The sequence below is a fragment of the Clupea harengus genome, chromosome 12 (genome assembly GCF_900700415.2).
Source record: "Clupea harengus chromosome 12, Ch_v2.0.2, whole genome shotgun sequence".
In the NCBI taxonomy this organism is placed as follows: domain Eukaryota; kingdom Metazoa; phylum Chordata; class Actinopteri; order Clupeiformes; family Clupeidae; genus Clupea; species Clupea harengus.
In genome coordinates this window covers 17636071-17663333 of record NC_045163.1, presented here as the reverse complement: position 1 = coordinate 17663333, position 27263 = coordinate 17636071, and the positions used below count along the sequence as shown (strand labels likewise).

The 27263-nt window shown below is 43.0% G+C and overlaps 1 protein-coding gene across 5 annotated transcripts in view; it reads left to right on the top strand.

The window, feature by feature from the left end:
• Nucleotides 1–274: 274 nt before the first annotated feature.
• LOC105902626 (cAMP-specific 3',5'-cyclic phosphodiesterase 4D-like) overlaps nt 275–27263 on the top strand; it is a 40342-nt gene continuing 13353 nt past the window's right edge. For 2 of the 5 annotated variants that reach the window (XM_031577330.2, XM_031577327.2), the window contains exon 1: nt 18680–18961. In XM_031577330.2, coding sequence (XP_031433190.1) covers nt 18894–18961 — 68 coding nt within the window. In that variant the 5' untranslated portion in view covers nt 18680–18893. Of the gene's footprint in view, nt 1976–16582; nt 16666–18679; nt 18962–27263 lie in introns of those variants that run through there. The other 3 variants (XM_031577326.2, XM_031577329.2, XM_031577331.1) reach the window with 3 other exon arrangements.

Sequence of the window (27263 nt, the reverse complement as noted above, 5' to 3'; positions counted from 1 at the left end):
ACTTTATTGTAAAGATCTTTGAAATTACATCATTGAAAAAAATCGAAAAAATCGAAAAAGTGTTATTTACAGACATTGAAATTTAGATGCCAGGGTTAGGGACAGCTACTTCCCAATAGAAAGTACCCTATAAATGATGATTTTGTATATATTTAGCTTATCCCTATCTCAATTAATGTCTTGGGTTTAAATAGACCATAACATATTCTTAGTAAATATCTATGTCTGAATACTTAATTGTTTTGTAAATAGTTTGTATTGTTGTGGGACCACACTTTGCACCAATTCGGTAGAATGGCCCATATAATGCAGATTTAAGCAATAGACTGAGTTCAAATGCAATGTCTCTCTTCTACAATGAAGAGCTAATTGAGTTCAACTTAGCCCTGAAAATGTTCTTTAAGTCATTCTTTCTCATTCTCAACCTCACATTGACTTTGCTCAGAATATCTATAACAGTACATGTGTGTCCCTCTTCTGCTTCCCCAGTTTGTTTCAGCAGCATTTCTTGTAATTTGTGATTAAAAGTAGGATAATGGCTCACTTCAATGCCTAGAGAAATGTAAAATGAAATTGATATCATGGGAAAAAGAGGCTAAGCTTTTGGAGAGGCTATGAAATAGTCAAGATGTACAAGGTTTGTACACCGTCAATTATACAAGATGCCAACACCTGTTACTATGGGGCACCAAGTGTAACAAACCTTATTTTGTTTACAGACAGCATTCTGTGTTACAATATGTATTCACTTATTCTGAAACCATGTCACACCGCAATGCCTTTTGTCCACAAAGAACACACAAATGTGTTAACATTGTGTCCAGAAAATAGGAGCACCTTCTTTAGTGCACTGAAAACAGAACAGATGATTCATGTTGTGCACTGGATTAACTGTTGTGCTTTTCATTGTGTGGATAAAAGACATCTGCGAAAGCTCAAGCAGCCTTTGCTTTCGTGGACAGAATGTCTTCTGTAGTTTGCAGACTCACAGAAGGTATGGAGGAAGTCCTTTTGTGCATATATACTTTCAGTAATATGGCCTATGGACATAATTCATTTTGTACTTTAACAAAACAGTGACAACTACGGAAGCTCAGGTAGCCTTTGCTTTCGTGCATGGACTACTTTCTGTATTTGACCAAAGCTCTTTTTGTACATCAAAACTTTCAGTTATTTGGCAAAACCTGGACAAGATGAACATTTAATGTCACGGATCGTAGTATCGTATAGTATCATAGTTGAGTCCACAAAGTGAGAAGTGCATTCAGCCTTTTGTCCAAAAAAGCAGTAAAGTAATTTTAGTGCACGACATGAATAATTTCATTTGCGCTCAAAAGAATATGGTTTGTTCAATATTTCATGGACACAATACAGTTTTTCGCGGACAAAGGGCATTATGGATGCACGATTGCATTTTGAAGCACATAATGCGTTCTGTGTGTGAAATAAGGTTCGTTACACTTGGTACTCCATATGTTAGGGCAACATAATATAGCCTAACTGTTATATTATGTACAGTATAGGCCTATCTCACTTATCTTTAATATGTTTCAAATTAACAAGTTAAATGCTCATTCAAAATGCGTTATATTGGCAATTTACATGTGCATCCACACATACACCACTGACTGTTACATTATGTCATCTGGTGGCGGATTGTGCGAACTCTGGCAGAATCAGATAGGGGATGTGGCTGCACAGCGAGAGCATCCTCACCCGGCAGCGGCAGTGAGATAACAGCGAGCACAACGCGGATAGTGGCTGCAGCATCAGCAGCCGATCTCGAATTCCTAACACCGGATCCGCTCATATCACGGACTCCGGCGCGCACACAAAGGAGGTTTTGCCGACAAGGAGAAAGATCGGAATAGGTTGGCTACAACATGGATTCAATATACGCAGTGGATACCGGACATAGACCGGGACTGAAGAAATCTAGGATGTCTTGGCCATCTTCGTTTCAGGGTTTCAGACGGTAAGGTAGAGGAGCGATTATTTTGCATAGCAGCTGTTCTCACAGAGGTTGTCTCTGACTAGCGCTGGCTTTATGTCATCCCAGGTTAATCCGTGTCAGGAGGAACTTTCCCTTCGCTCCGTGCGATTTCAGAGTTCTTGTCTCTCACCAATCATCACATCAGGGCATGGGTGGCTTAGGCAGGCTTAGGCATGGTTGACTACGTCTTTGTTATACTGAGCGCAGAAACGGAATCATACTTCCTTATCCACGTGCTTGTGTACAAGAGTTGGGCTAATACTTAGATTGTCCTGACATAATAAACTTAAGTTCTACTGAAGTAGCGGTACTTTAGTTGTTGTACAAGAAGTATTGAACATTTGTTAAAATATACATTTAAAAAGCCATTATATGCACATACAGTCGCTAATTAAATACACTAATGGCAAGTGAACTTCCATTTGAATGTAATGAATGTAATTTGAATTTGAATGTAATGAATTAACAAGGCAGTAGTGATCCTCAAGTAATATTGTAAAATAAGCAGTCGAATCTCCAGTCATAGGGATGTTGTCAGTAGTATCGCTGGAGAGGAGAGAGGAGAGCCATGGTTCTCTGGTCCTTCATTGCGGATGGCATGTGGGAGCAGATGATTTGTAAATCGGCTCTAGGGCAGGTAGAATGCGGGGGAAGTGTTAAGAGGGTGGAGATAAGTATGTGTGTGTGTGTATGAGTGTGTTTGTGTGTGTGTGTGTGTGGGGGGGGGGTTGCCTGGCCCTCAGGGCTATACATTATGCTCATTTTTGACCACTGAAGTGATTGTTGTTGATTCCTGTCACGATTAGTCATGGTTTATAAGAAGCTGTGTGTTAGTTATGGTCAGTATTGACATGACTGCAGAAGCAGGATGCGTGTAAGTTATGGTTAGTGTTGATCAGCATGTTTATAATCATCAGTGTTGATGAGCATGTTTATAATCGTCAGTGTTGTTGAGCGTTTCTATTATGCTCAGTGTTGATTGCTGTGTTTATTTTAGTTGGTGTTGACCACCGTGTGCGTTATGGTTGGTATTTATTATGGCTGAAACAGGCCATGTTAGTCCTGGGCTGCTGGGGGCTGAGCCGAGACGACTTGACAGCCCCTGTGAAAACGTGAACAGTACTGACAGGTTTCTCCTCCAGGGATGTCTTCTGATTTAGCTCAAATAAACCCCCTTTCATTAGCAACTGGTGCTTGTTTAAATGAGTGGAGCGTCTATGGGTGCTGTTTAAGCAAGTGAGTAGAGCTGCCCTTTTGTTAGTGACTGATGCTTTTTAAACGAGTCAGGACAGCTGCCCTGTCGTCGATCCTCATTAACCCGAGTGAGTTGAACTGCTCTATCACAGATGCTGTTGAATTGAATAAGCAGAGCTGATGTAGTTTACTCATTCTAATAATAAAATAGTTTTTACTTCTGTTGGGCCTACTTCTTCATCGTCCTATCTTAACAACTCCCACACCCTCCCCACCCTGGCAACCAATCACAACAGTATATCATCTGATGAAACTGTAGGAAATCCCACTGGTGTGCACAGTGTAAAGTGCACAGGCTCCCGGGAGTCCATGGCAGAGAGTCAGGCTGTGGTGTATAGAAGAAGATTGGCAAAGTTGTCCACCCCTCCACTCCTCCTGGTACTGTGTGCTGTCCCCTCCCCAGAGTACAAGAGTGCAAGGTCAGGATGGATGTGTATGCTGTGTGTGTGTGTGTGTGTGTGTGTGTGTGTGTGTGTACTGTGTGTGTGTGTACTGTGAGTGTGTGTGTGTACCGTGTGTGTGTGTGTGTGTGTGTGTGTGTGTGTGTGTGTGTGTGTGTGTGTACTGTGTGTGGGAGTATGTGGGCCATGTGTATGGTGTGTACATGCATACACACATACATACATACACACATACATACATACACACATGCAGAAATACACACTGTGTATGCTGTGGATATACACGTGTGTGTAGTGCTTGCTTCTACAGCCTATGTGTTTTACTTGTATGAGGTTGGTGTGTGTGTGTGTGTGTGTGTGTGTGTGTGTGTGTGTGTGTGTGAGAGAGAGAAAGAGTGAGAGCGAGAGAGAGAGAGAGAGAGAGAGAGAGAGAGAGAGAGAGAGAGAGAGAGAGAGAGAGAGAGAGAGAGAGAGAGAGAGAAACAGCCATTCCCTCCTAAGGATGATTTTCTGCTTTGGCCAAGTTGTGTTCACTGGCTCTAGAGCAACGTGTTTATAATGATAGCTACGGAAATATTTTTGTCTAAACATGGGATTGTGCAGGCAGATCTTGCTATGTGCCTGTTTCCCATTACATGAACATGATGAATATGTAAGAACATACTTTTGTTTCTTATCTAGGCCATGGCTCTCCCTGGACACAAGCACAGGCCTCTAGAAGGAAAATGTCAATGTCGTGAATACATTTCTTTTTATGTACACGTCCCCGGGAGACATTTGACTAATGCCCATCCGTGCAAACAGATTAGGGAGAGATGCCCAAGACCTCAACAAAGGAGAGATCAGCATAAGGGAGTATACCACACAGTAGGGACCATATCAGGGCTCATAACAGTAGTGTAAGTGCTGGTGGAAATAGAGGAGAGAACAGCAGTGTTGGGGCAGGTAGCATAGAGGAGGGAACAGCAGTGGTGGGGTAGATAGCTGAGAGAACAGCAGTGGTGGGGTATATAGCTGAGGGGGAACAGCAGTGGTGGGCTAGGTAGCTGAGGGGGAACAGCAGTGGTGGCGTAGATAGCTGAGGGAACAGCAGCGGTGGGGCAGATAGCTGAGGGAACAGCAGCAGTGGGGTAGATAGCTGTTGGTCACTGTTTCCCTGTAGATGTAGATTCCAGCACCTGCAGGCAGGACCTGTTTGAAAGCACCATCCTCTTTTTGTAGAGGGAAAGCTGCTGGAGAATAGAGCACAGTGGATAGGTGGATAGGTGAGGGAACAGCAGTGCTGGGGCAGGTTGCTGATGATCAGAGTGTGTCTGTCTGTGTATGTAGATTCTGCTGAAAGCTGAGTGAAAGCTGAGTGAAAGCTGCTGTGGAAGCGGGGTGGGGTGGGGGCCGCTACAGTAGTGTTAATCTGAGAAGCGTGTGGCTGTGCTGCTCTGGCAGAATCATCTTATTAAAATGCTAACTGGTGTGAAAGCAGGTGTCAGGGGAGTATCTGACTCAATGATGTAGGCTGCATCTCTCCTGTTACCGATGTAGGCTGCATCTCTCCTGTTACTGATGTAGGCTGCATCTCTCCTGTTACTGACTGGGTTAATTTCTGCTGTTACTGATGTAACAGCATCAGTAACTGCAAAATCTCTGTTGTGATTTAATGCGTTAATGTAGCTTGGCTAGTTGGGCAAAGAAAGAATCGATACCCCGAAAACACACATGGTGATGCAAAATAAATAGCTGTATAGGACTGTAAGAAAATACAAGCACCTATTCAATGTAAATGATTAAGGAGTTCTATACCTTCATGCTGCGCTACTCTCTGCATGATAAAAGGCCTCCGTGGAGAGCCTTTGATGACGAATTGATTTTGATACCAGATCTCCTCCATTGAACTTTTGAGCATGCTCAGTTAGCAAGTGCCTTGTCTGGAGTTACAGCAGCAGGAAATGGGTGTGGGAAGCAGATCAAACTAATCCATGAAGGAGGAGGTGAGAATGGCAGACAGATCAAACTAATGCATGAAGCAGGAAGGGGGTTTGGTGAACAGGATGTGGGTATGGTATACATATTATATGAGTTAATAAAACAGGAAGTAGGTATGGTAAACAGATCAAACTAATGCGTGAAGCAGGAAGGGGGTTAGGGGAACAGGATGTGGGTATGATAAACAGATCATATTAATTAATAAAACAGGAAGTAGGTATGGTAAACAGATCAAACAAATGCATGAAAAGGGGGATGATCAGGGAATAAATAAATAAAGCATTTGGGCTAAATGTGAAATTAGACAATGAATATAAACAGATTAAGCTGAGTAAAATCTGACTGGGATTTCAAAGGTGATGTGTTGAGTTGTCTGTGCAATTGGTAAGGCTGTATTATTTTCTGTGTGTCTGCGTGTGTGTGTGTGCATGAGTGTGTGTGTGTGTGTGTGCATGCATATGTGTGTGTGTGTGTGTTTGTGCATGGGTGCGTGTGTGCATGCATGTGTGTGTGTGTGTGTGTGTGTGTGTGTGTGTGTGTGTGTATGTGCCTTGTGGCTGTGTTCTTTCAGGTTTCTTTGGGAGGTACACTCACCACTAGAAACAGCCTCTGGAAGGAAGACAGGCTTACATAAAGGTCCCTGTTACATGAGCTCATAGAACACAATCACATAGGTCTTAAAGGAAGATGATAGGGCAGGTATGAATCTGCATCTAGGCTTCAGATGTACCCCTCATCTCAGTGCTACAACTAGTAGTCTCCAGTTGTCTATAAAGTCCTTTCAGGCCACACAAGACTATATGCCATGTGACAGACCCTGACTCACATACTGCACTGTATGCCTCCACCTCATCTGTGTGTGTGTGTGTGTGTGTGTGTGTGTGTGTGTGTGTCTGTGTGTGTGTGTGCAAATGATTTTGTCTTTCTTAGTAGCTGTCTGTCACAGTCTCCCTGTCTCTTAGCACTCCCTTGTGTGAGATCTGTGTATCCATCCATGCCATGTCTCAGTGTGTGTGTGTGTGGTTTGAAGGCTTTTTAGTGGTTCATACATTTCCTATTTCGAGCAAATCACCCCCGGTGATTATTAAAGCCTTCCCATGATGCAACTGAACTAAAGCCCCAAACTATGTCATTGTTTCCTTCCTGTGTGTCTGTGTGTGTGTGTGTGTGTGTGTGTGTGTGTGTGTGGTTTGTAATAGTAATAGTCTGTGGTCATGATTGCTGGTGCCGTGTGACTGTGTGTGTGTTTATGTGTTTGTGTGTGTAATGATCTGTGGTTCGGTTAGCTATACCAGAGGGACTCTGAGGAGCTCAGTGAGTGTGTATGTGTGTGTGCGTGCATGTGTGTTTGTGTGACTGTGTGCGTGTGCATGCATGTGTGTATGTGTGACTGTGTGCGTGACTGTCTGCGTGTGCGTGTGTGTGTGTGTGCGTGACTGTCTGTGTGTGTGTTTGTGTGTGTGTGCATGTGTGCGTGTGCGTGTGTGTGGGGCAGCTGCTGATGCCACAGGGACACTTGGAGGAAAGAGTTCACTTCACATTACACTGACAGAGCAAGAGCGAGAAAGCAGAGAGTGAGGAAGGGAGGGAGAGAAAGATGAAGAGAGCAGGGGAGAAAGAGAGGCGGGGAAAGAGAGCTGGGGGGTACAAAAGAAAGAGCGTAAGAGAGTAAAGGAACAAGGGGAGTGAGAGAGTGAATTGAACTACCAGTAACAACATGGCTCAAAATGTTTTCATTTATCATCGAACCAATTGCACTATATGGCAGCGAGGTGTGGGGTCCACAAATTCAACATGATTGGACAAAATGGGACAAACACGCAATTGAAATCCTACATACACAGTTCTGCAAGAGTATCCTCCAAGTGCAGAGAAAAGCTCCCAACTCTGCAGGTAGAGCTGAATTAGGCCAATACCCTCTAATATTAAATATCCAAAAACGAGCCCTAAATTTCTGGAATCATATTAAAACAAGTGACCCACTCTCCTTTTCCTACAGAGCCCTATGCTGCCAGGAGTTGAACCCACAAAGGAACCCACCCAGGTCATTACACAACGACGACCTCAGCCTCAAAACTCAGGATCTCTGATAATCAGACCCAACTAAATCATTATGAAAGAAAAAGAAAAAAATAGAGATCACTGGGCAAAACTAACAAAATCCCAGAACAAATTAGAAACATATGTATCACTAAACAGACAGTACACCGTGGCAAACTACCTGACCACAGTGTCTGATAAAAAACTGAGGAAAACTTTAACTAAATGAGTGAGCACAACCTGGCAGTAGAAGTCGGCCGGCACAGACAGACCTGGCTGCCCAGAGAGGAGAGGTTGTGCTCCTTCTGTAACCAGGGAACAGTAGAGACGGAGCTACATTTCCTGATTCAGTGCAACCATAACTGAAGTCTTAGAGACCATTATTTTGACAAAATAACACAAATATTCCAAGAATTCCACCATCTAAATGATCTGGACAGACTCTCAGTTCTACTGGGAGAGAGGGAGGACTGCTGTAGACTGGCAGCAAAATATGTATCAGCCTGTCATGAGCTCCACAGTAATGTGAACCCCCTGTCCCACATAACTAATATTTAATGCTTAATAATTGACAATTAACCTGTTATATGTTTATATACCACATTTTCATATTAATTGTGATTGTACATTTTATGTAAACATGCTTTGGCAACGTTGTATTGTATGCAGTCATGCCAATAAAGCCTTTTTGAATTTGAATTTGAATTTGAGTGGGGGGAAGGAGACATGGGGAGAGAGAGGGAGTCAGAGAGAGAGAGAGAGAGAGAGGGAGAGAGAGATAGAGCGAGAGAGGGAGAGAGAAAGAGTAAAGGAACAAGGGGAGTGAGAGAGTTGGGGGAAGGAGACATGGGGAGAGAGAGGGAGTCAGAGAAAGAGAGAGAGGGAGAGGGAGATAGAGCGAGAGGGAGAGAGAGACAGAGAAAGAGAGAGAGGGACAGGGGGATAGAAAGAGAAAGGATGGGGGGAGGGGAGAAGAAAGGATAGAGAGAAAGAAAAGAGAGAAAATTATGCCAGTGAGAAAAACATAGAGGAGGCAAGGATATGGGGGGATGCAAGAGAGAGGGTGAGAGAGAGAGGGGGGGGGCACGGACAGGATCAGAGATAATGATGTCAGCAGCATTCAACATGAATCACACCTCATTCTAGATATCATTTCTGTCGGAGTCAGAATCACATTTGAATCACATTTGGTTTTAGATATGATTTCGGCAGAATCCAAAGTGAATCTGTTTAATCTTTTATTCCATTTAAGACCAGAGTCAGCCTGTGGCTCTTCCTCGGGCTGAAGCACCAGGGAATAGCCTCAGTCTTCTGTTTCTTCTTAGTTCTAATACCAGGGACATTTGCAAACAGAGTGCATCCATTAGTGCTAGAGTCTTGTAAACAGTGCTTAGAAATGGTAAAATAAGTAAACGTAAGAATTAAACTAAAGCAACTAAAATGTGCAATTGTTGGACGTACGTTACTAATACTAGGGAAGTTATTTCCGTTGCTAGGTGACGTAAACTAACCCTCCCCCGCCCCACTCCAGGCCCTAACTGAGGTCATCTGGGCCATGGCCCCCGCAAGAATTCAGAGATCGAAACGCAGAGTCTGAGGTTATTTCCCAAACACTGGGGCTTTACCCCACAGTGGGAAAGAGCCTTGTGAAGTTCTTACCCCCACACACACACACACACACACACACACACACACACACACACAGTGATGCAGTGATGTTTGAAACAGATAGATGGATTGATGGATGGGTGGGTGGTAGATAGATAGATAGATAGATAGATAGATAGATAGATAGATAGAAAGAAAGAAAGAAAGAAAGAAAGAAAGAAAGAAAGAAAGAAAGAAAGAAAGAAAGAAAGAAAGAAAGAATGAATGAATGAATGAGTACTTTATTTATCCCCAGAGGAAAAGTTCAGTGTTGCAGCAGCAAGTAACATGTAAACACTTAGAAACACACATACACACAAATTAATTCCAAGGCAATTTCTTTTGCATATTGCATGGCCTAAAGCAAGACAAACAGGGCCACAGTGGTGTGTCAATAGCAATACAACCAAAACTAATACAAAATGGCAGCTAACACCACATGTGTGAACACAACACAAATTATTACAACAATAAAAAGTAGAAATTATAACCACTGACCCCAATAGTTATCATACAAAATTAGTTTTAATTGTGACAATTTAAAATCATGTACAGAACATGTAGCCCATTATTAATATTACTGACAGTCCAGTTCACTACTGAGAGAAGGTCGTCTGTCGTCAGTTGCCTCTGGTGGCTAGCTGACAGCTGCAGGTACCCATCCTGCTCGCTGCCACCTCTGTCTAAACTGCTGACCGCTCTAACAGCCATTTACGTCATCTGTTCCCGTGTGAACATCAGACCTCACTGCCCCAGGATTGAGCTTAATTAATGAGCTCGTCAGCGGGCAGCTATGGAAGTCAGTGTAGAATACTGCAGCTGGTCCGGGAGGCTAAGGCTATAGTGTCTAGATCTAGCTCTGTGAGAGGCTGTGAGAAACTAAAGCTAACCCAAATCTACCCCTGGCAGGGGCAGTAGTGATGCTAACCCAAACCTACCCCCTATTTGGGGCAGTAAGGAACTAACCCTAACCTGAACCCACACCTGCCAGAGTCCGTAGGGAACCCAATCCCACCTGTGGCAGAAGCAGTGGCAGTGGCCCAAACCTACAGTACATGACCATAAACCGCTAACATCTGGGTACTTCAAGGTACTCTAACTGATGCATCCCCATATCCAGCACCTGGATTTTGCCATCTTGCATTTTCAGAAATTCATGCACAAATGCACAAATTCATGTTCTCTCATTACTGCAATATTTATTTAAAAAAAACACAGTCATGGAATTTCTGAATTATGTGCGAAAATCACTGAAATTTTAACTGCAATTTTTGAGAATTCCTGTAGCAAAGTCTGTTACTTTGGGCCTTAAACAATCATATCAAACCCTCACAAGATCCTGGAGTGAATGCATCTCCTCATTCCTCTCTTGTCAGTCATCAGTAGGAGTCCACTCTAAAGGCTCATTTACACTCCCTTACGAAAATAAACACGTCCGTTTCAAAACATGTAACTGTCTTCCTTTACTCTCACTCAGCCACAGAAACACACACACACACACATACTGTATATATACACACTGGTGCACAGCCACACACACACAGTTCCTACCCATACACACAACATACACACACACACACACACACACCCATATATACTGGCATCCACTCCCCCTCTCTCTTTCTGTCACACACACAGGCACTCTTACACACACACACACACACACACACACACACACACACACACACACACACACACACACACACACACACACACACACACACACACACACACACACACACACACACACACACACACACACACACACAGAAATGCTGTGTAGACACTGCAGCTGAATTGATATGCCTCCTCAGGAAGTGACTGCAGGGCAGAGACCTCCCTTAAATACACAGTCATGGTTTTATTGTATGCTGCATTAGATGAGTGTGTAAGGTGTGTTAGTGTGTTTGTGTGTTATACATGTGGGGTGTCAGGTGTATGTCTGTTTTCTTTCAAAGAAGATATGAAAAGTAAACTAGCTCCTTTCACCTTGCATTGTCTTGATATGCCAGAAAATTAATAATGCCAGAAAACTAATGAATTCCATTAAAGGGTCTACCATGCCCTCTAGTGGCTGTGAGAAATACTACAGGTAATTTCTTTCTTAGTGCTGTGTGGCGTATATGAGCTCCGCTGCTGTTAAACTCTGGACCCTAGTTCGTAGTGAAAATGACACAGAATGCTGACAAAGTCTTTATTTGTACAGGTTATATCACCTGGATACTATTGTTATGCTATTCTTGGTGGCAAACAGCTTCAGTAGTATCAAGCAAAGGGGACATGACAGCTTGCCACCAAGGATGGCACACTAGTAGTATCCAGCACATCAGTTGTATCTAAAACAGGTGATATCCAACACATTAATAGTATCTAGCACAGGTGATATCACAGCTTCAGTAGTGTTCAGCACAGGTGATATCACAGCTTCAGTAGTATCCAGCACACGTGATATCCAACACATCAGTAGTATCCAGCACACGTGATATCCAGCACATCAGTACTATTCAGCACAGGTGATATCACAGCTTCAGTAGTATTCAACCCAGGTGATATCACAGCTTCAGTAATATCCAGCACAGGCGATATCCAGCACATCAGTACTATTCAGCATAGGTGATATCACCTGTGTTGAATACTGCTGAAGCTGTGATATCACCTGTGTTGAATACTACTGAAGCTGTGATATCACAGCTTCAGCAGTATTCACTAAGGATGGCACATCAGCAGTCCTCCATCCCCTGCAGCTCTTAATGAATAAGCTGCCCTTCAGCTTCATCCGTGGGGTGCACAGATACCATCTGATGGAGATAATTTCCAAACACTGTTAATGACTTTAGAATATATGAATCAAGTGCCTTGTTTTAATAATTACATTATATGCCTTTCTTTTAACAGGAACATGGCTTTTCTGTGTTCCTGTGTATATATGTAACTTTGATTAACTGGCGCCACTTTTCGCGACCCTGAGAAAATACAAGAAGCTCGGTCGAGAACCTTGTTTTGACTATGATGTTAAACATTTACGGCGTCAGCATTAGATAAGTCTTAGTATATAAACTTAGTGGTTTGTGAGTGAAATTGCTTCACTTTCATCCTTGTGCAGTGAGTGATTGCACGATTGCAATTGTTCTTGTTGAATAAATACACTGATTGACAACTCCGGAGTCCTGAAGTAACTAGGGTGAACCTATCACCATCCTCTCTTATCATCAGTTGTGTACATCCGCTGACATCGTGATTGAGATTGAGTCACTCAGTCACTGTCTGAACACATGAACACTAAAACACACTAACTTTGCTTGCCCTTACCCAGCTTACGGGTTAAGCATCGAGCAGCTGTGCCCGTGCATGTATGTATGCACACATGGGTTGGCACACACATGCTAGGCTAACGGCTAAGTGTGACAGAGCATTAATTGCGTAGATAGGTGGATTTAAGCCATTTATTGATAAGGGTAAGGGCTGTTTTAGTAAGTTAGATGCTCTTGATTTAGCAGGGTATTGAATAGTAGTGTATAGTGTGAATAGTGTGACTCTGCGGCCGCAAATCAGAATCAGAATCAGAATGGTATTTATTGCCAAGTAGGTTTACACCTACCTGGAATTTGTTCTGGTGTAAAGGTGCATACAGTGAACATAAAACATACAAACACAATAAGTACTACACAAACACAATAAGTACTACAATACAAAAAGCAGGGCAGGAGTGCAAAAGTGGATGTGCAATGTGCAGTGTGCAATGTAGTGTGTGTTAACATAACACAGGCTTGAGGTGTGGGGGCGGGTTAAGTGTCCACGTCAGGTGGGGGACCCGGGCCTTGTTAATAAGGCCAACGGCAGCCGGGAAGAAGCTGGTTTTGTGGCGTGAGGTTTTGGTCCTGATGGACCGCAGCCTCCTACCGGAGGGAAGGACCTCGAAGAGTTTGTGACCCGGGTGGGAGGGATCGGCCACAATCTTACCTGCCCGCCTGTGTGTGACCATCAGAGTACTAGAGCCCGTCTGAATGTGTGTGACCATCGTTGTTGGTGTGGTTTGATATCTGAGTCTGATAGAATTAATCACAGAGATCACTCTTCAGTTTCTCTGTCCGTGTGTGTGTGCGTGTGTGTGTGTGTCACTCAGCCTGGCCAGACCTGAGAGGAGGATCCCCTGTAGGCCATATGATCTTTATCTGTGTGTGTGTGTGTGTGTGGCCCAGAATACTGCGTTGGTTTTTTGTGTTGATGGTTTGTCAGAAGCAGTGGGCCTCTCCTGAGCTGAGGTCTAAAGTATGGGTGCCCACTCAGGACACACAGAGTAATATGTTGCCAATCTTATTGCCATGAGTAATCCTCTTACTGTAATAGTCAGAGGGAAGCTGATTAGCTGTGAAAAATGTGCATACTGCAGGGTACACAGTACTACCGCAAGCACATGCCTTTAGCAGAGCCCGCAGGGTCGAGGGCGCTTCATAAAACCGTCTGAAAGATACACTGGAGGTTCAGACATTTGACGAGGAAGGGATGAAGGGTGTGTGTGTGTGTGTGTGTGCCTGTCTGTATGAGTTGAGGGGGAGAGAGAGTGTGTGTGTGAGTGTGTGCATGTGTGTGTGTTTGAGCTGAGGGGTAAGGAGGATGAGTGTGTGTGTGTGTGTGTGTGTGTGTGTGTGTGTGTGTGTGTGTGTGTGTGTGTGCGCGCGCGCTTTGGGAAAGGGTGTTTTAGGTCCTGACCTAACAGGACCTGATTAGGGCCTGAGCTTACAGAGCCCAACATCCCCAAGCATATAGCACCTACACCAGCACACACATATGGAGAAAGCACCCTCACACACACACACACACACACACACACAGCGCACTGTGTGTGTATGGATGTGTGTGTGTGTATGTGTGTGTGTGTGTGAGAGAGAGTCCGCACTGTGTGTGTATGGATGTGTGTGTGTGTGTGTGTGTGTGTGTGTGTGAGAGAGAGAGACTGCACTGTGTGTGTATGGATGTGTGTGTGTGTGTGTGTGTGTGTGAGTCTGCACTGTGTATGTATGGATGTGTGTGTGCAAACATGTGCGTGTGTGTGATATGCGTGCAGGTATGATATGAATATGTGTGTGTGTGTGTGTGTGTGTGTGTGTGTGTGTGTGTGTGTTCAAGTCTGTCAAAGGTGTTCAAAGGTGCGTGAGAATTCTATCCGATCACAGATCCTGACACATGATTGAAAATGTGTGTTGGAGAGAGAGGGGAAGGGAAGGAGAGAGGGAGAGAGAGAACTGAGGAGGTAAATGTGTGTTTGCGAGAGGAGAAGTAAGAGAGAGAGAGAGAGAGAGACACCGACACTTTTCAATATTTACATAAATTAATTGGCAAACACAATACAGCACTCTGCAGGCCCAGGACTTGCACTGCAAGACACAGAGGTCAAGTGTTTACTTTATGCTGATGACCTAGTTCTGCTGTCACCATCCAAAGAAGGCTTGCAACACCACATGGACAAAGTGGCAAACTTTTGCCAGACGTGGGCCCTAAAAATTTATCCCAAAAAGACCAAAGTCCTTGTCTTTAGAAAACGTTCCAGGCTACAGGGAAACACTGACAACTTTAAAATAGGCAACACCAAAATTGATCAAACATGCAACTACACCTATTTAGGAATCACCCTCACCTCAACAGGAAATTTTGGCTTGGCTGCAAAGGAACTCAAAGAAAAGGCAAAAAGAGCATTCTATGCCATCAAAAGGTCAATTAAATTAGATATACCAATTCGAATTTGGCTTAAGCTATTCAAATCAGTAATTGAACCAATTGCACTCTATGCCTGTGAGGTGTGGGGTCCAGCAACAAAAGGTGACTTTTCAAATTGGGACAAACATCCAACCGAAGCCCTTCATGCAGAGTTCTGCAAAAGCATCCTCTGGGTACAGAGGAAGACACCGAACAATGCGTGCAGGGCAGAATTAGGCCAATACCCCCTAATTATTGATATTCAAAAAAGAGCTGTCAAATTTTGGCAACATTTAAAAATGAGCGACCCCCACTCACTCCACTACCAAGCACTGAAATGCCAAGAGCTGAATATAGGGAGGAGCCCCCTTACCCAACTTGTCCTGAGACTTAGTGACCTAGCACCAAATCTCATCACTGAGGCTCAGGACAATGACTCAGTAGCCAGGAAAATTAGACCCAACCAAATTACAAACACTGAAAAAGAAAATGATATTACCTATTGGAAAGAAGCAACCAAAACACAATCTAAATTACAATGTTATTTGACCCTAAAACGTGAATACTCAACAGCTACTTACCTGAATACAGTAAACGACACAAAACTCAGGAAAACCTTGACAATGTACAGACTCAGTGAGCACCACCTCGCCATTGAAAGAGGCAGACACAGGCAGCCCAGAGAGGAGAGGCTATGCTCACATTGCAGTCTGGGGGCCGTGGAGACAGAGGTACACTTCCTCACGGAATGCCACAAATATGAAACCATTAGAAAAGGTTAATTTGATAGGTTCAATCTGGTCATCCCAGGCTTTCAAACTCTCACAGGCGAGGCAAAATTGCCATACATACTTGGGGAAGACAGGGATTTAGCCAATCTAGCTGCCGGATATGTGGCAGCCTGCCATAACCTGAGGGACAGCCATTACGGCCACAGAATGCCAAACTAACTGTATGTTTATTGTTATTTTTGTTGATTATTTATTTATTTATTGTTAATCAACTTTGTTCATTATATTTGTCCTTCTGTATGTGTATGTAATATGTATGTATTGAATCAGCTTTGGCAATAGTGTTGAAAACATTCATGCTAATAAAGCTTCTTTGATTGAATTGAATTGAATTGAATTGAATTGAATTGAGAGAGAGAGAGAGAGAGAGAGAGAGAGAGAGAGAGAGAGAGAGAGAGAGAGAGAGAGAGAGAGGAGAGGCGGTAGGTAAAGGTTGGGAGGCGGTGTAAGCCTTGGTGTAAGGTAACAGCCTGTCCTGGAATTATAATCAGATTATGAGAGGAGAGAGAGAGAGAGCAAGAGAGAGATGGAGAGAGAGAGAGAGAGAGTGTGTGTGTGTGTGAGAGAGAGAGTGTGAGAGAGAGGGGGGTGAGAGGGGGAGAGAGAGCAGAGGACTGAGGGAGTGCAGTAAGCATTGACTAGCCGAAGAGTGGTCAGGAGGTTGTGTGTGCGACCGCAGTGTTGAGGAACCTGCTTGTGTGTGTATGTGTTTTGTGTGAGTGTGTGTGTTTGTGTGTGTGCGTGTGAGGCGCTCGTCGGCTCCTATGGACCCTCTGCTGATTTGGGACCCAGATGGCAACTTTGTGGCCCCCAGCCACAGCGTTTCCAGAGGCGCCAAACGCAAACGCCTCCTCAAGTCCTACAGGTATCTGTGTGTGTGTGTGTGTGTGTGTGTGTGTGTGTGTGTGTCTGTGTGTGTGTGTTGCAGACTATACTGTATCTGAATGTGAGTGTATGTGTGCGTGTGTGTGATGTAGAAGACCCCAGATACAAACGCCTCCTCAAGTCTTACAGGTATCTGTGTTTGTGTGTGTGTGTGTGTGTTTGTGTCTCTCGCTCTCTCTCTCTGTGTGTGTGTGTGTGTGTTTGTGTCTGTGTGTGTGTCTGTGTGTGTTGCAGACTATATCTGAATGTGAGTGTATGTGAATGTGTTTGTGTGTGATGCAGACAACCCCAGATACAAACACCTCCTCAAGCCCTACAAGTATCTCTCTTTCTCTCTCTCTCTCTCTCTCTCTCTCTCTCTCTGTGTGTGTGTGTGTGTGTGTGTGTGTGAGAGAGAGAGAGAGAGAGAGAAAGAAAGATGCAGACTATACCTGCTCACTATGTGTGAGCCTATGTGAATGTGTGTGTGTGTGTGGTGTAGACTACTTCCAACACAAACACCTTCTCAAGTCCTACAGGTATCTCTGTGTGTGTGTGTGAGAGAGAGAGGCATGCACATTACTGTCAACTTAGTAGTTTATGTTCTATAGGAACATTTCACAAAATAACCTCAGTCTTCAAAAAACTACCATAACTTCTCTTGTATTAGCAAGTTTCAAAATCCCAATAAGTCCCACTAAATGCTTTTGGAACACTGATCTGTGGCTTTAAAAAGGTGCACTCCGCAATTCTGGCGAAACAGTGTTGATATTTGAGCTCAACATGCCTTGATTCCAGGCTGCAGAGGCCATGTTTACTGTGCTAACTTTGACACGGTGGTCATGAGAGGAAGGAATGAATGACACATTCATGACAGTCAGCAGCGCTTCTGACCAGAGCGCCTGGCGTCTGGACGAGGCCAGTGCTCACGGTACACACTGCACTCACATCTGCACTGGCCGAGGGAGGGTGAGCAGACATGACTGGACTACGGATAGGGGTCAGGGGTCAGGTCAGCCTTGGTAGAGAAGCCGACATTTGGGTCGGCACACACATGCTAGGCTAACGGCTAAGTGTGACAGAGACACTTGGGTCAGGTTTTGGCGGAGCACAAAGGGTCAGTGTTGTCGGCCCTTCCAAAGGATGGGAGCCCGCTGCGCTGACAGGTCCCATAACTGTATGAGGGGAGGGGAACTGGGATCTGTGCAGGCTGGGGATGACGTTCAACCCACTGGCCACCCAATTCCTCCCACCTTAGCTGTCCTGGGAAGTCTCTCATCCAGACTCCAGCCAGAACCTAACATGCTTAGCTTTAGAGAATTGACAAGAGCGGCCTCTACGTTGCTCTGTTTGGTGGCTAGAGGGAGGGAGGTCTGGGAGGCGGAGCCACTCCTTGTGGGAACTGTTTTTGTTTCTACGGTGGCCTATTTGAGTTAAATGAAAGCGTTTGGAAAGAATCAGCTCTGTGGAAAGTGTGTACTAGTAGTGTTACTTCATTTGCAAAATCGATACTCAATGGAAAACTGGGATTTGTGTGCTGTACTGTTAATGTTTCGTGCAGTTCAAATAACTTTTGCCAGTGTACACATATACACACACACACACACACACACACACACACACAACACTCTCAATCTCTGTCTCTCCTTTCTCTGTCTGCCTCTCTCTCTCTTTGTCTCTCACCCACATTCTGTCTTTCTCTCTTTTCTGTCTTTCCCCTCTCTTTCGTAATGTCTCTCTTTCTCACTCCCTCCTTATTTTTTAGTTTTCTCTTTCCCTCACATTCCTCTCTCTCTCTTTCTCTTTCTGTCCCTCAGTCTCTGTCAGGCCCTTCTCCCTTAGAGGAGAGGTGAGAGCAATGCCGGACTGAGAAACCTGAGCTCTCTCTCCAAACGCTTACTCAACCTGCCAACTTAGACACACTCACACACACACACAAACACACAGAGTAAAGGCAGAGGACAGGAGAGATGAAAAGAGAATGAGGAAAGAGAAGGAATGCACAAGAGGGGGAAAAGAGACAGAGATAGATAGAATGACAGCAGAGAGAGAGAGAGAGAGAGAGAGAGAGAGGAACAGAGCAGCTCAGTTGCACAGTTGCAGACCCTGAGCAGGAACTCTCTCTGAAGGAGCGATAGTGAGGACACACTGCTGAGAGAGAAAGGACAAAAAAGAACAGAGGAAGGAGAGGATAGAAGGCAAGAGGAGAGGAGCGAGAGGGAGCTTGCCATGATGAGTATCATTCTGAAGTCCCGCTCACGCTCTACCAGCTCTCTGAGGAACTCAGACGGCATCTGGTAAAGTTCTCTCTCTCTCTCTATCTCTCTCTCTCTGTACTTTCTCACCCTCTACGTCCCTCTCTCCTGCGCTGTTCCTCCTCTCTTCTATTCCATGGGCTTCTCCTTGTTGTTCTGTCTCTTTTCTGGTAAAGGTCTGGCTCCTCTGTCATGCGTCCACTTCTCTGTGTGCTTCAACATGAACTTCATCAGTTCATCCACAGGGATGTTGACGTCTTCATGAACTTTCACAGGAGGCAGAGAAGTGTTCTAACAGGCCACGGTTCTATGTAACATGGCTTTCTTTACAGCCTGGTGTTCTGTGTAATAGTGCTCTCTTAACTGGCCGGTGCTGTGTTCAGCTGTGTTTTCAGTGTTATATCCTACAGTATTCTATTCCCATGGTGTTCTTTTAACAGGCCATGTTCTATTAGTGACCAGTGTTCTGGAGTGTTCCCTAGCTCTTGTGTTCCCTATAAGTGTTCTGCGTTAGGGGTTGTTAATGCCCCCTTTGAATGGCAAGTTAGGAGCTACAATGTTTTGTGAGTATGGGACTATTTTGTGATCGTGGTTATAGGACTACTCAGTGATTGTTTGTGAGTATGGGACTATTTTGTGACTCTGAGTATGGAACTATTCTGTTTTGTGAGAATGGTGTGATGGTATGTGTGAGTATGGGAATATTCTGTTATTGTTTGTGAGTGCGGGACCCCTGTCAGTATTTGGTGGGTCCACACACACACACACACACACACACACACCACACACACACCACACACACACACACACACACACGCACACGCACACACACAAACACAGGGCTCCAGCAGCTCTGCACCTTCTGTGGGTGACTTTTATGGATCAAGGCCAAGGTCGCCTCTCCCCACATCTTCAACACCTTTATAAATAACTCCTGTGAGAGCCTCGGCCTGGTGGACCAATCACACGCCTCCCTCGGTACTCTTGGCCAATCATGTGCCTCCCTCAGATCTGTGGACCAAACATAACAGCTTACACAAGTCTGTAGACCAATCACAGCTGTCTGTGTGTGGGTGTGTTAGTGGTCTATGGGTGTGCTTCATGTGTTGTGCTATTTTGGTTATGTGCCTCCAATGCTGGTATTTTACGGGTGTAGAGCATATATGAGTACCTACACGTGTGAAAGAGCGTTTTAAAGCACATTCAGCACACCTTACGATCAGCACACCTTACATTCAGCAAACCTGACATTCAGACTGCACCTGACATTCAGCACACCTGACATTCAGGTAATGTAAACATAGCATGGTATGCATGGGCACCGGTTTGGATTGAAAAGTGCTGGGGACATAGATGGGATTTTACATCCTCCTAACTGTCACTGGGCTACTGCGAGTCGGCCTCAGCTGTTATGACGAGTGTAACCCAAATACAAGCGTGCCACATTTCAAAGGCCTTTGGGATTGTGTAGGGCTAAACTAAATTGTAAGAACGTGCTAAAAACAAGTGGGATGTATCTCTGTCAATTTGTGTCCAACGGAAACAGAACTTTGCAGTGAGAAAACCTGCGAGAGACATGCTAGCGACAAATAACAACCCAAGGGGTCTTGCTGTAATTATTAGCACTGTGACTTCCGGTGTCTGAGGGACACTGTGGGAGTGTGTGTGTGTGTGTGTGTGTGTGTTTGAGTCCAGTGCAGGATTATACATAGCATAGCAAACAACACACTACAATCCTATCAGAGACATCTCACATCTCCCGGGAGTTTCATCTCTGATCTCATAGTTATGAGATCTTTTTCTCATTTTTACGAGATAGTAAATCATAATTACGAGATAAGTTGTCCAATTTCTTTTCTCTTCGTGAATGCAGTACACTTCCATTCCAGCCCAGTTACATACATAGGGTAATTGATAACCAGCCCAGTTACATACATGTCAAGTCAAATTTATTTATAAAGCACATTTAAAAACAACTCACGTTGACCAAAGTGCTGTACAACATGGGCTAATTGATAACCAGCTCAATTACATACATGGGGTCATTGATGACCAAATGCAATTCTGTCTGTGTTTGCACTGGTAGGCATCACATAATGAGGACTCGTGGATGGAGGACTTATAGATGAAGTTATTTATAGATGTTACTCCCAGAAGAGTGCAGTCTCCAGGGATTAGGGTTCCCACGTTTCTGAGATCTTTATTAAGGTTAATCTATTCCACTGCAGACTGCATTTCACCACTTGCACTGGGACTGTTCAAGTGAAACCAAATGTGCCAACCTTTAACCCTTGTGTGTCGAGGCACTGAAAGGTAGCAGAGATAGGGGGAAGAGATAATAGAGTCTATCTGTGTTTTAAGATCCAAAAGGGTTATCTGCCCAAAATGTAGAGCCTTATGCTATGTAAAGAACCATATTACCGTCAAAAATGCTCTAAATGAGATAAAAATACAAACTTCAGTGGTACTCTCCCAGTACGGGGACGTTTCATGTTTTCACAACTGCTCAGTTTAAGCACCTGGCTCGCAAAAAAAAAAAAGTGCTTTTCAATTTGGGATGAATTTTATAATAATTTCAACCTATTATGGAACTGGCAACCCTACAGAGTGAACTAGAGGAAAACAACAAAAACTCAAACATACAAACATCCTCACAAGCTGAAGCAGAGGAGGAATGCTGTTGGAATGACACAGGGCGTCATCCTCTCCAATCCTCTCAATTACTATAAATTTGATTACCAGCAACAAAGAGAAAGGAACTGAGAATGGAATGTAAGAATGTAGTTGGACAGACAATGACACTCTGGAGAGAACAGTAGAGAATTTCAACTCTTCTACATGCTGCTTGGATACGTTGCGTACCAAGTTTTTCTAATCTGTTTTTCACCTCTTAGCAACAGATGTGTTTATATTTGTAAATGTATCATTGCTGTTTGGCACAAGTCCCTATAAACAGCTGCTATAAAGCCCCTACTAGATCTTGTATACTAAACAATTACAGTCCCATATCCAACCTACCATTTGTTGGCAAAAACGTTGAAAATGTATTTTTTAATCAACTAAACGCCTTCTTAACGTAAAATGGTTATTTTGATCACTTTCAGTCAGGTTTCCATGGTAATCACAACACTGAAACAGCTGTCATTAAGGTTTTAAATGACATAAGCCTCAATACCTGTACAGTCCTAGTGTTATTGGACCTTAGTGCAGCCTTTGACACTGTTGATCATAATATATTAATACACAGACTGGAACATTAGGTTGGATTTTCAGGTAGAGTTATCAAGTGGCTTAGATCATACTTGCAAAACAGGAGCTCCTTTTTTGCCATTGGAAACTATACCTCATCACCAGTATCCTTGACCTGTGGTGTCCTAGGGCGGACTCTGTGGAAGAGGACCCACCCCCTATGTAGATAGGAAGAGCTCATACTAAGCTAAGGAAAACACAACGATTCATAGTTACACTAATTAAAACATAATTATAAATACTATATTTCATACTTACTAATAGATGTCACTAAAAACTACACATTGTTCCTTTAAAATCATTGGTGTCTTAATTGATTGCAATCTCAGGTTTAACAACCATGTGAAAGCAACAACTAAATCTGCTTTTCACCATCTCAAAAACATAGCCAAACTTAGCGGCCTTATGACAAAAAATGATTAAGAAATACTCATTCATGCCTTTATCTCCATCAGGGTTGACTACTGCAATGGTCATTTCACAGACCTTCCTAAAAAAGACCATCAAACAGCTTCAGCTTGTACAAAATGCAGCTGCTAGAGTTCTTATCAAAAATTATGAACTGACCACCAGTGTTAATTTTGGCAGCTATTTTAGATTTAGTCTTAGTCTTTAGACGAAAATGCCCATTAGTTTTAGTCACATTTAGTCATTTTTATCCTCCTTAGTTTTAGTCTAGTTTTCGTCGACGAAGTCTCATTACATTTTGGTCTAGTTTTAGTCACATTTAAAAGTCCATCTTATAGCCACATTAAACTCCTTTCCTTCCCTTCTCAGGCCCAGGGACCCCTTGTGTTGTGTCTACAACTGCATAATAGTGAAGCTTGCAGTACATAAATTGTGGATGCAATTAGTCTCTAAGATACAGATCTCCTATGCCTACAGCTTAATTCCAATTAATTCAATGTAAATAATCATTTTAAGGCAATACTTAATTAACAGTATTATCATTAAAATATAAGAGAATATCAAGTCTAGATTTTGAAGATTCTTGACCTTAGAGTTAAATCAACCATATATCCTCATATGAACCAACAGATTTAGCTAGACGGATAGTTTTGAGAGTTGAAAGTGGTGCCAATGATAATAACAAATGCATAAATAGACAAGGAAGGATATGTAAACCAATCACATATTCATTTATTTTTTCTTGATTAATGTCATGCGTGGCCTGTCCTATAGTCCATTCTGCAATGCGTTTACTAGCTAGTTATCGATAGCTAGTATAACGTAGCTATCAATCGATAGCTAGTATAACTTAGCTATGCTACCTCATAGTTAGCTAACGTTAGCTAGCTAAACGTTTTGGAACTCATTTGCCAAGCCAAACGGGAGGTTTCAATCGAAAATGACTAGCTAGTTATACAAGCTGACACAACCTATACACTCGACTGCACCTTTGAAGTTAACTTAGCGTTGGCTAATATATTCTAATAACTAGTTAACATTAGCTAATTATCATTGACAGTTTCTAGCTAATTTACCTTGGCATAAATGGCAGGGTTGTCTTGTGCTCTTTCAGGTGCCTCTTGTTGTGTTCTTCCCACCTATTTTGAAGCCACAAGGTTTCTCTCCGGTTATTGCGGTGCATTGTGTTTTATTTTCTGTCAAGTTATAATTAAAGACTGTCCAGATATCTATTCTTATTTTTCTTCCAGTACCGAGTGCTTGAACTTCAGCCATCATAACGTCTGTTAGGGCGTCACTTGCATGTCGGGGAATCTCAGGGAGCGGAGGAGGCATAGATACAGGACCGGGCAACATTCAACCAATGATGTGCATACAAGTTTAGAAAAAAAAAAACAATTGTGACTTAGTCAACCACCAACATTTTCGTCTCGTCTCGTCTCGTCAACGAAAGTTAAAATAGATTTAGTCATAGTTTTTATTTATAAAGATCCGTTTTCGTCACGTCTTAGTCTCGTCTTAGTCCGGGGAAAAAGGTCGTTAACGAATATTTTTCGTCATAGTTTTCGTCAACGAAATTAACACTGCTGACCACTTTACTCCAATATTTAAGTCCTTACACTGGCTTCCATTAAGTCACATAATTTACTTTAAATCACTAAATGGGAAATCTGTAAGTAATACCAACTGTCAGAACTAAACATGGTGAAGCAGCTTTTATCTGCTATGCTGAGCATCTGTGGAACCAACTTTTTGATGACAGCAAAAGTCCTCCAACTGTATCTAGTTTCAAATCTAGATTTAAGACCCAACCTTTCACAGATGCTTTTTGTTGACTGATTGAATGCACTCTACCTTTTATTTATATACTATTTACTATGTTCTATTTATAATGCATTTAAACTTTTTACATATTTAATCTTGTATCTGTTTATTTGTAAAGCACTTTGAATTTCCAGTGTGTATGAATTGTGCTATATAAATACTATTTTACATGTGTAGAGGTCCACTGAAAGGAGCAGAAGGATGCCATTCGGGGGCACGGAGTGAGCATGAGAGTAGGGTAGGGCTGCTGTGTTGGACCTCCCTCTGTAGGAAAGCCAGGGGTGTCTTTAATCCCAAAACATAAATGTGTGAGTGTGTGTGTGTGTGTGTGTGTGTGTGTGTGTGTGTGTGTGTGTGTGTGTGTGTGAGAGAGAGTGTATGAGAGAGAGAAAGATAGAGAGAGGGATAGAAAGATAGAGAGAGAGAGAGAAAGATGTGTGTCTGTGGCTGAGAAAGGTGTGTGTCAGAGGTGTGCATCTCCGTACGTCACCCAGGGACTCCCTAAAATCCCAGAAGGATATTCTACGTATGTGAGATGGTGGACACACACACACACACACACACACACACACACACACACACACACACACAAAGTGAAGAGCAGCGAGGGACAGCTGGGTAGGTCTGAGGCAGCTAAGCAGGTCTTCTGCGTGCAAGGAGTGCGTCACAAAGCTAATCTCTCACCGATCCTCAAACACATGGCAGGGAACAGCAGGCTTCCCTACAGACCCCCCCCACACACACACACACACTAAGACAGCGCCACGCAGCTCCACCATACACTACAAAACAGAACCTCTTAATGTACACCTTAAACTTACCCTTTAACATAATACAGATTTTTCAGTGGGAAAATGAATAGATTTCTGTACAGATTAAAGTTTGTTAAAAGGCAAAACTGAACTTAAATTATCCCTTAAACAGGGGGAATTCACCCCTTAAATAACAGTTGAAAATGCTCTTCTTTTTAACCTTAATTTCCAAATATTGCTTCACGGTAATTTTATACATACCGTACAATATTCCTTCATGTATAATATGCAGTGATCAAAGTATGTATATCGTCATTTGTGTGTTTTTGGCTGTATTTTTCTTTTTGTACTTCTACTTTTACACTAACCATAGTGAGTCTGTGTTGAACTGTGTACAGACACAAAGTGACTGCATTCTAATCCCAACAGTTCACAGTTCCTGTTCTAATTGTTTGTCTAAACTAGACACACAAAACATTGCTCTTCCCAAAGCATCAGAGTGTGGTGTTGTTGGTGGCCACATTCTAAATGATTGATTCCTGACCTTTGTAAGTCGCTTTGGACAAAAGCATCTACTAAATACCTGACCTTTACCTTTTACCTTTAAAACTAGTTAGCAAACTAATTAAAAGGCAAAACCCCTGCAAATACCACCAACAGACGAGTTGGCCCTAATAAAGACCTGCTAACGAGCTAGCTAGTATCTTTTGGTGATAGCTAGCAATGTGCTCGTTCGTGCTTTTGAAAGCAAAATCATCATTTCCAACAATATTCTTGCGCTAGTGTTCACTCTTAAGTTTATATATAGGTATAAAAAGGGTTCACACAAAGTAGGCTATGCATAGTCAACACTGACTTTTTGAGTAGGGCCTTTGAACTTCCCATTTATGGTGTTAAGGTAAGGTATTAAAGGATAATTAAGAGACTTCCTTCAATCTGCAAACTTCTTAATAATTCCTTGAATTTTGATTAACTCAGAAAAAGACCTTAATCATGCCTTGTATCACATATTTCAGGATATTGTATAAAATTAAGGGAGCATGTTTGCAAATTGTCTTTTCCATAGTTTCAGGGAAAAAGCAAGGGGATTTTAAGTGTTTTAAGTGTTTTATGTTATAGTGACACACACATGCTTAAATACGGCTAGGCAGCTACACCACACACACTTGGATAGAGTCAGCTAGCCAACACCCTACTTACACTCCAGACACCAGGAGCTTCAGATGGACCCATTTTGTGGGTAGGGTACCTGGCCTGGTCAGCCCTGTGTTGAACATCTGGGGTGGGTGTTGGTTACCTGGGCTGGTTTGCCCATTTTGGTGTGTTGGGTAGCCGTGTTGTAAAACATTTTTTTAATTGAAATATACATTTTTCCTCCTCATGCACCCCCTGAACAGTCGCCACTCATGCCAGCAGTCTTGGATGACATGTTGCTGTTGTTGTTGTTGTTGTTGTTGTTGTTGTTGTTGTTGTTGGTGTTGTTGTTGTTGTTCATGAGTGTTGTTTATGTTGAGATAATAGTAGTACACAGTGTGTGTTGCTGTGAGGGAAATGCACTGAGGATGGTGTTGGGTTGAGTGTTCAAAAGTAAAAAATGAGAAAGAGGAAGCAGCCCTTATGACCCCTGAGACAACCTGCACACCGGTGAATCTCATGGGCCATTAGGACGCAGCTCTGCCTCTAGGGTCACCGTACCAAAACAAAGGGCAGAACACAGGAAGGAAAAACATAGAGGTAATAGCGGGTAATTACTCTCTTGTATAAATAGTCAGTTCTGTTAATTTGGGTTGCATTTGCTGCAGTTAAAGCAATAATAATAAGTTTTGGTCTAAAACTAGCAAGCTAAATACCTGAGAGGCATGCAAAACCTTGCTAACCTCACTAACAGGCCAGGTGGCACTGATGAAAGCTTGCTAACATGTAACCTGGTGTCTTTTGGTGATATGATTGGCAATATTGTGCAATATTTTACATTTCCACAGGGTACAACAGGTGTGTTTATCTGTCCTTCACATGACCATATACCATCAAAATGGATTTGAAGATGATACCAAAACTACAAAACTAACAACAAATTGTTGCATAGTTTTGCTTCAACTGAACTTCTCTTT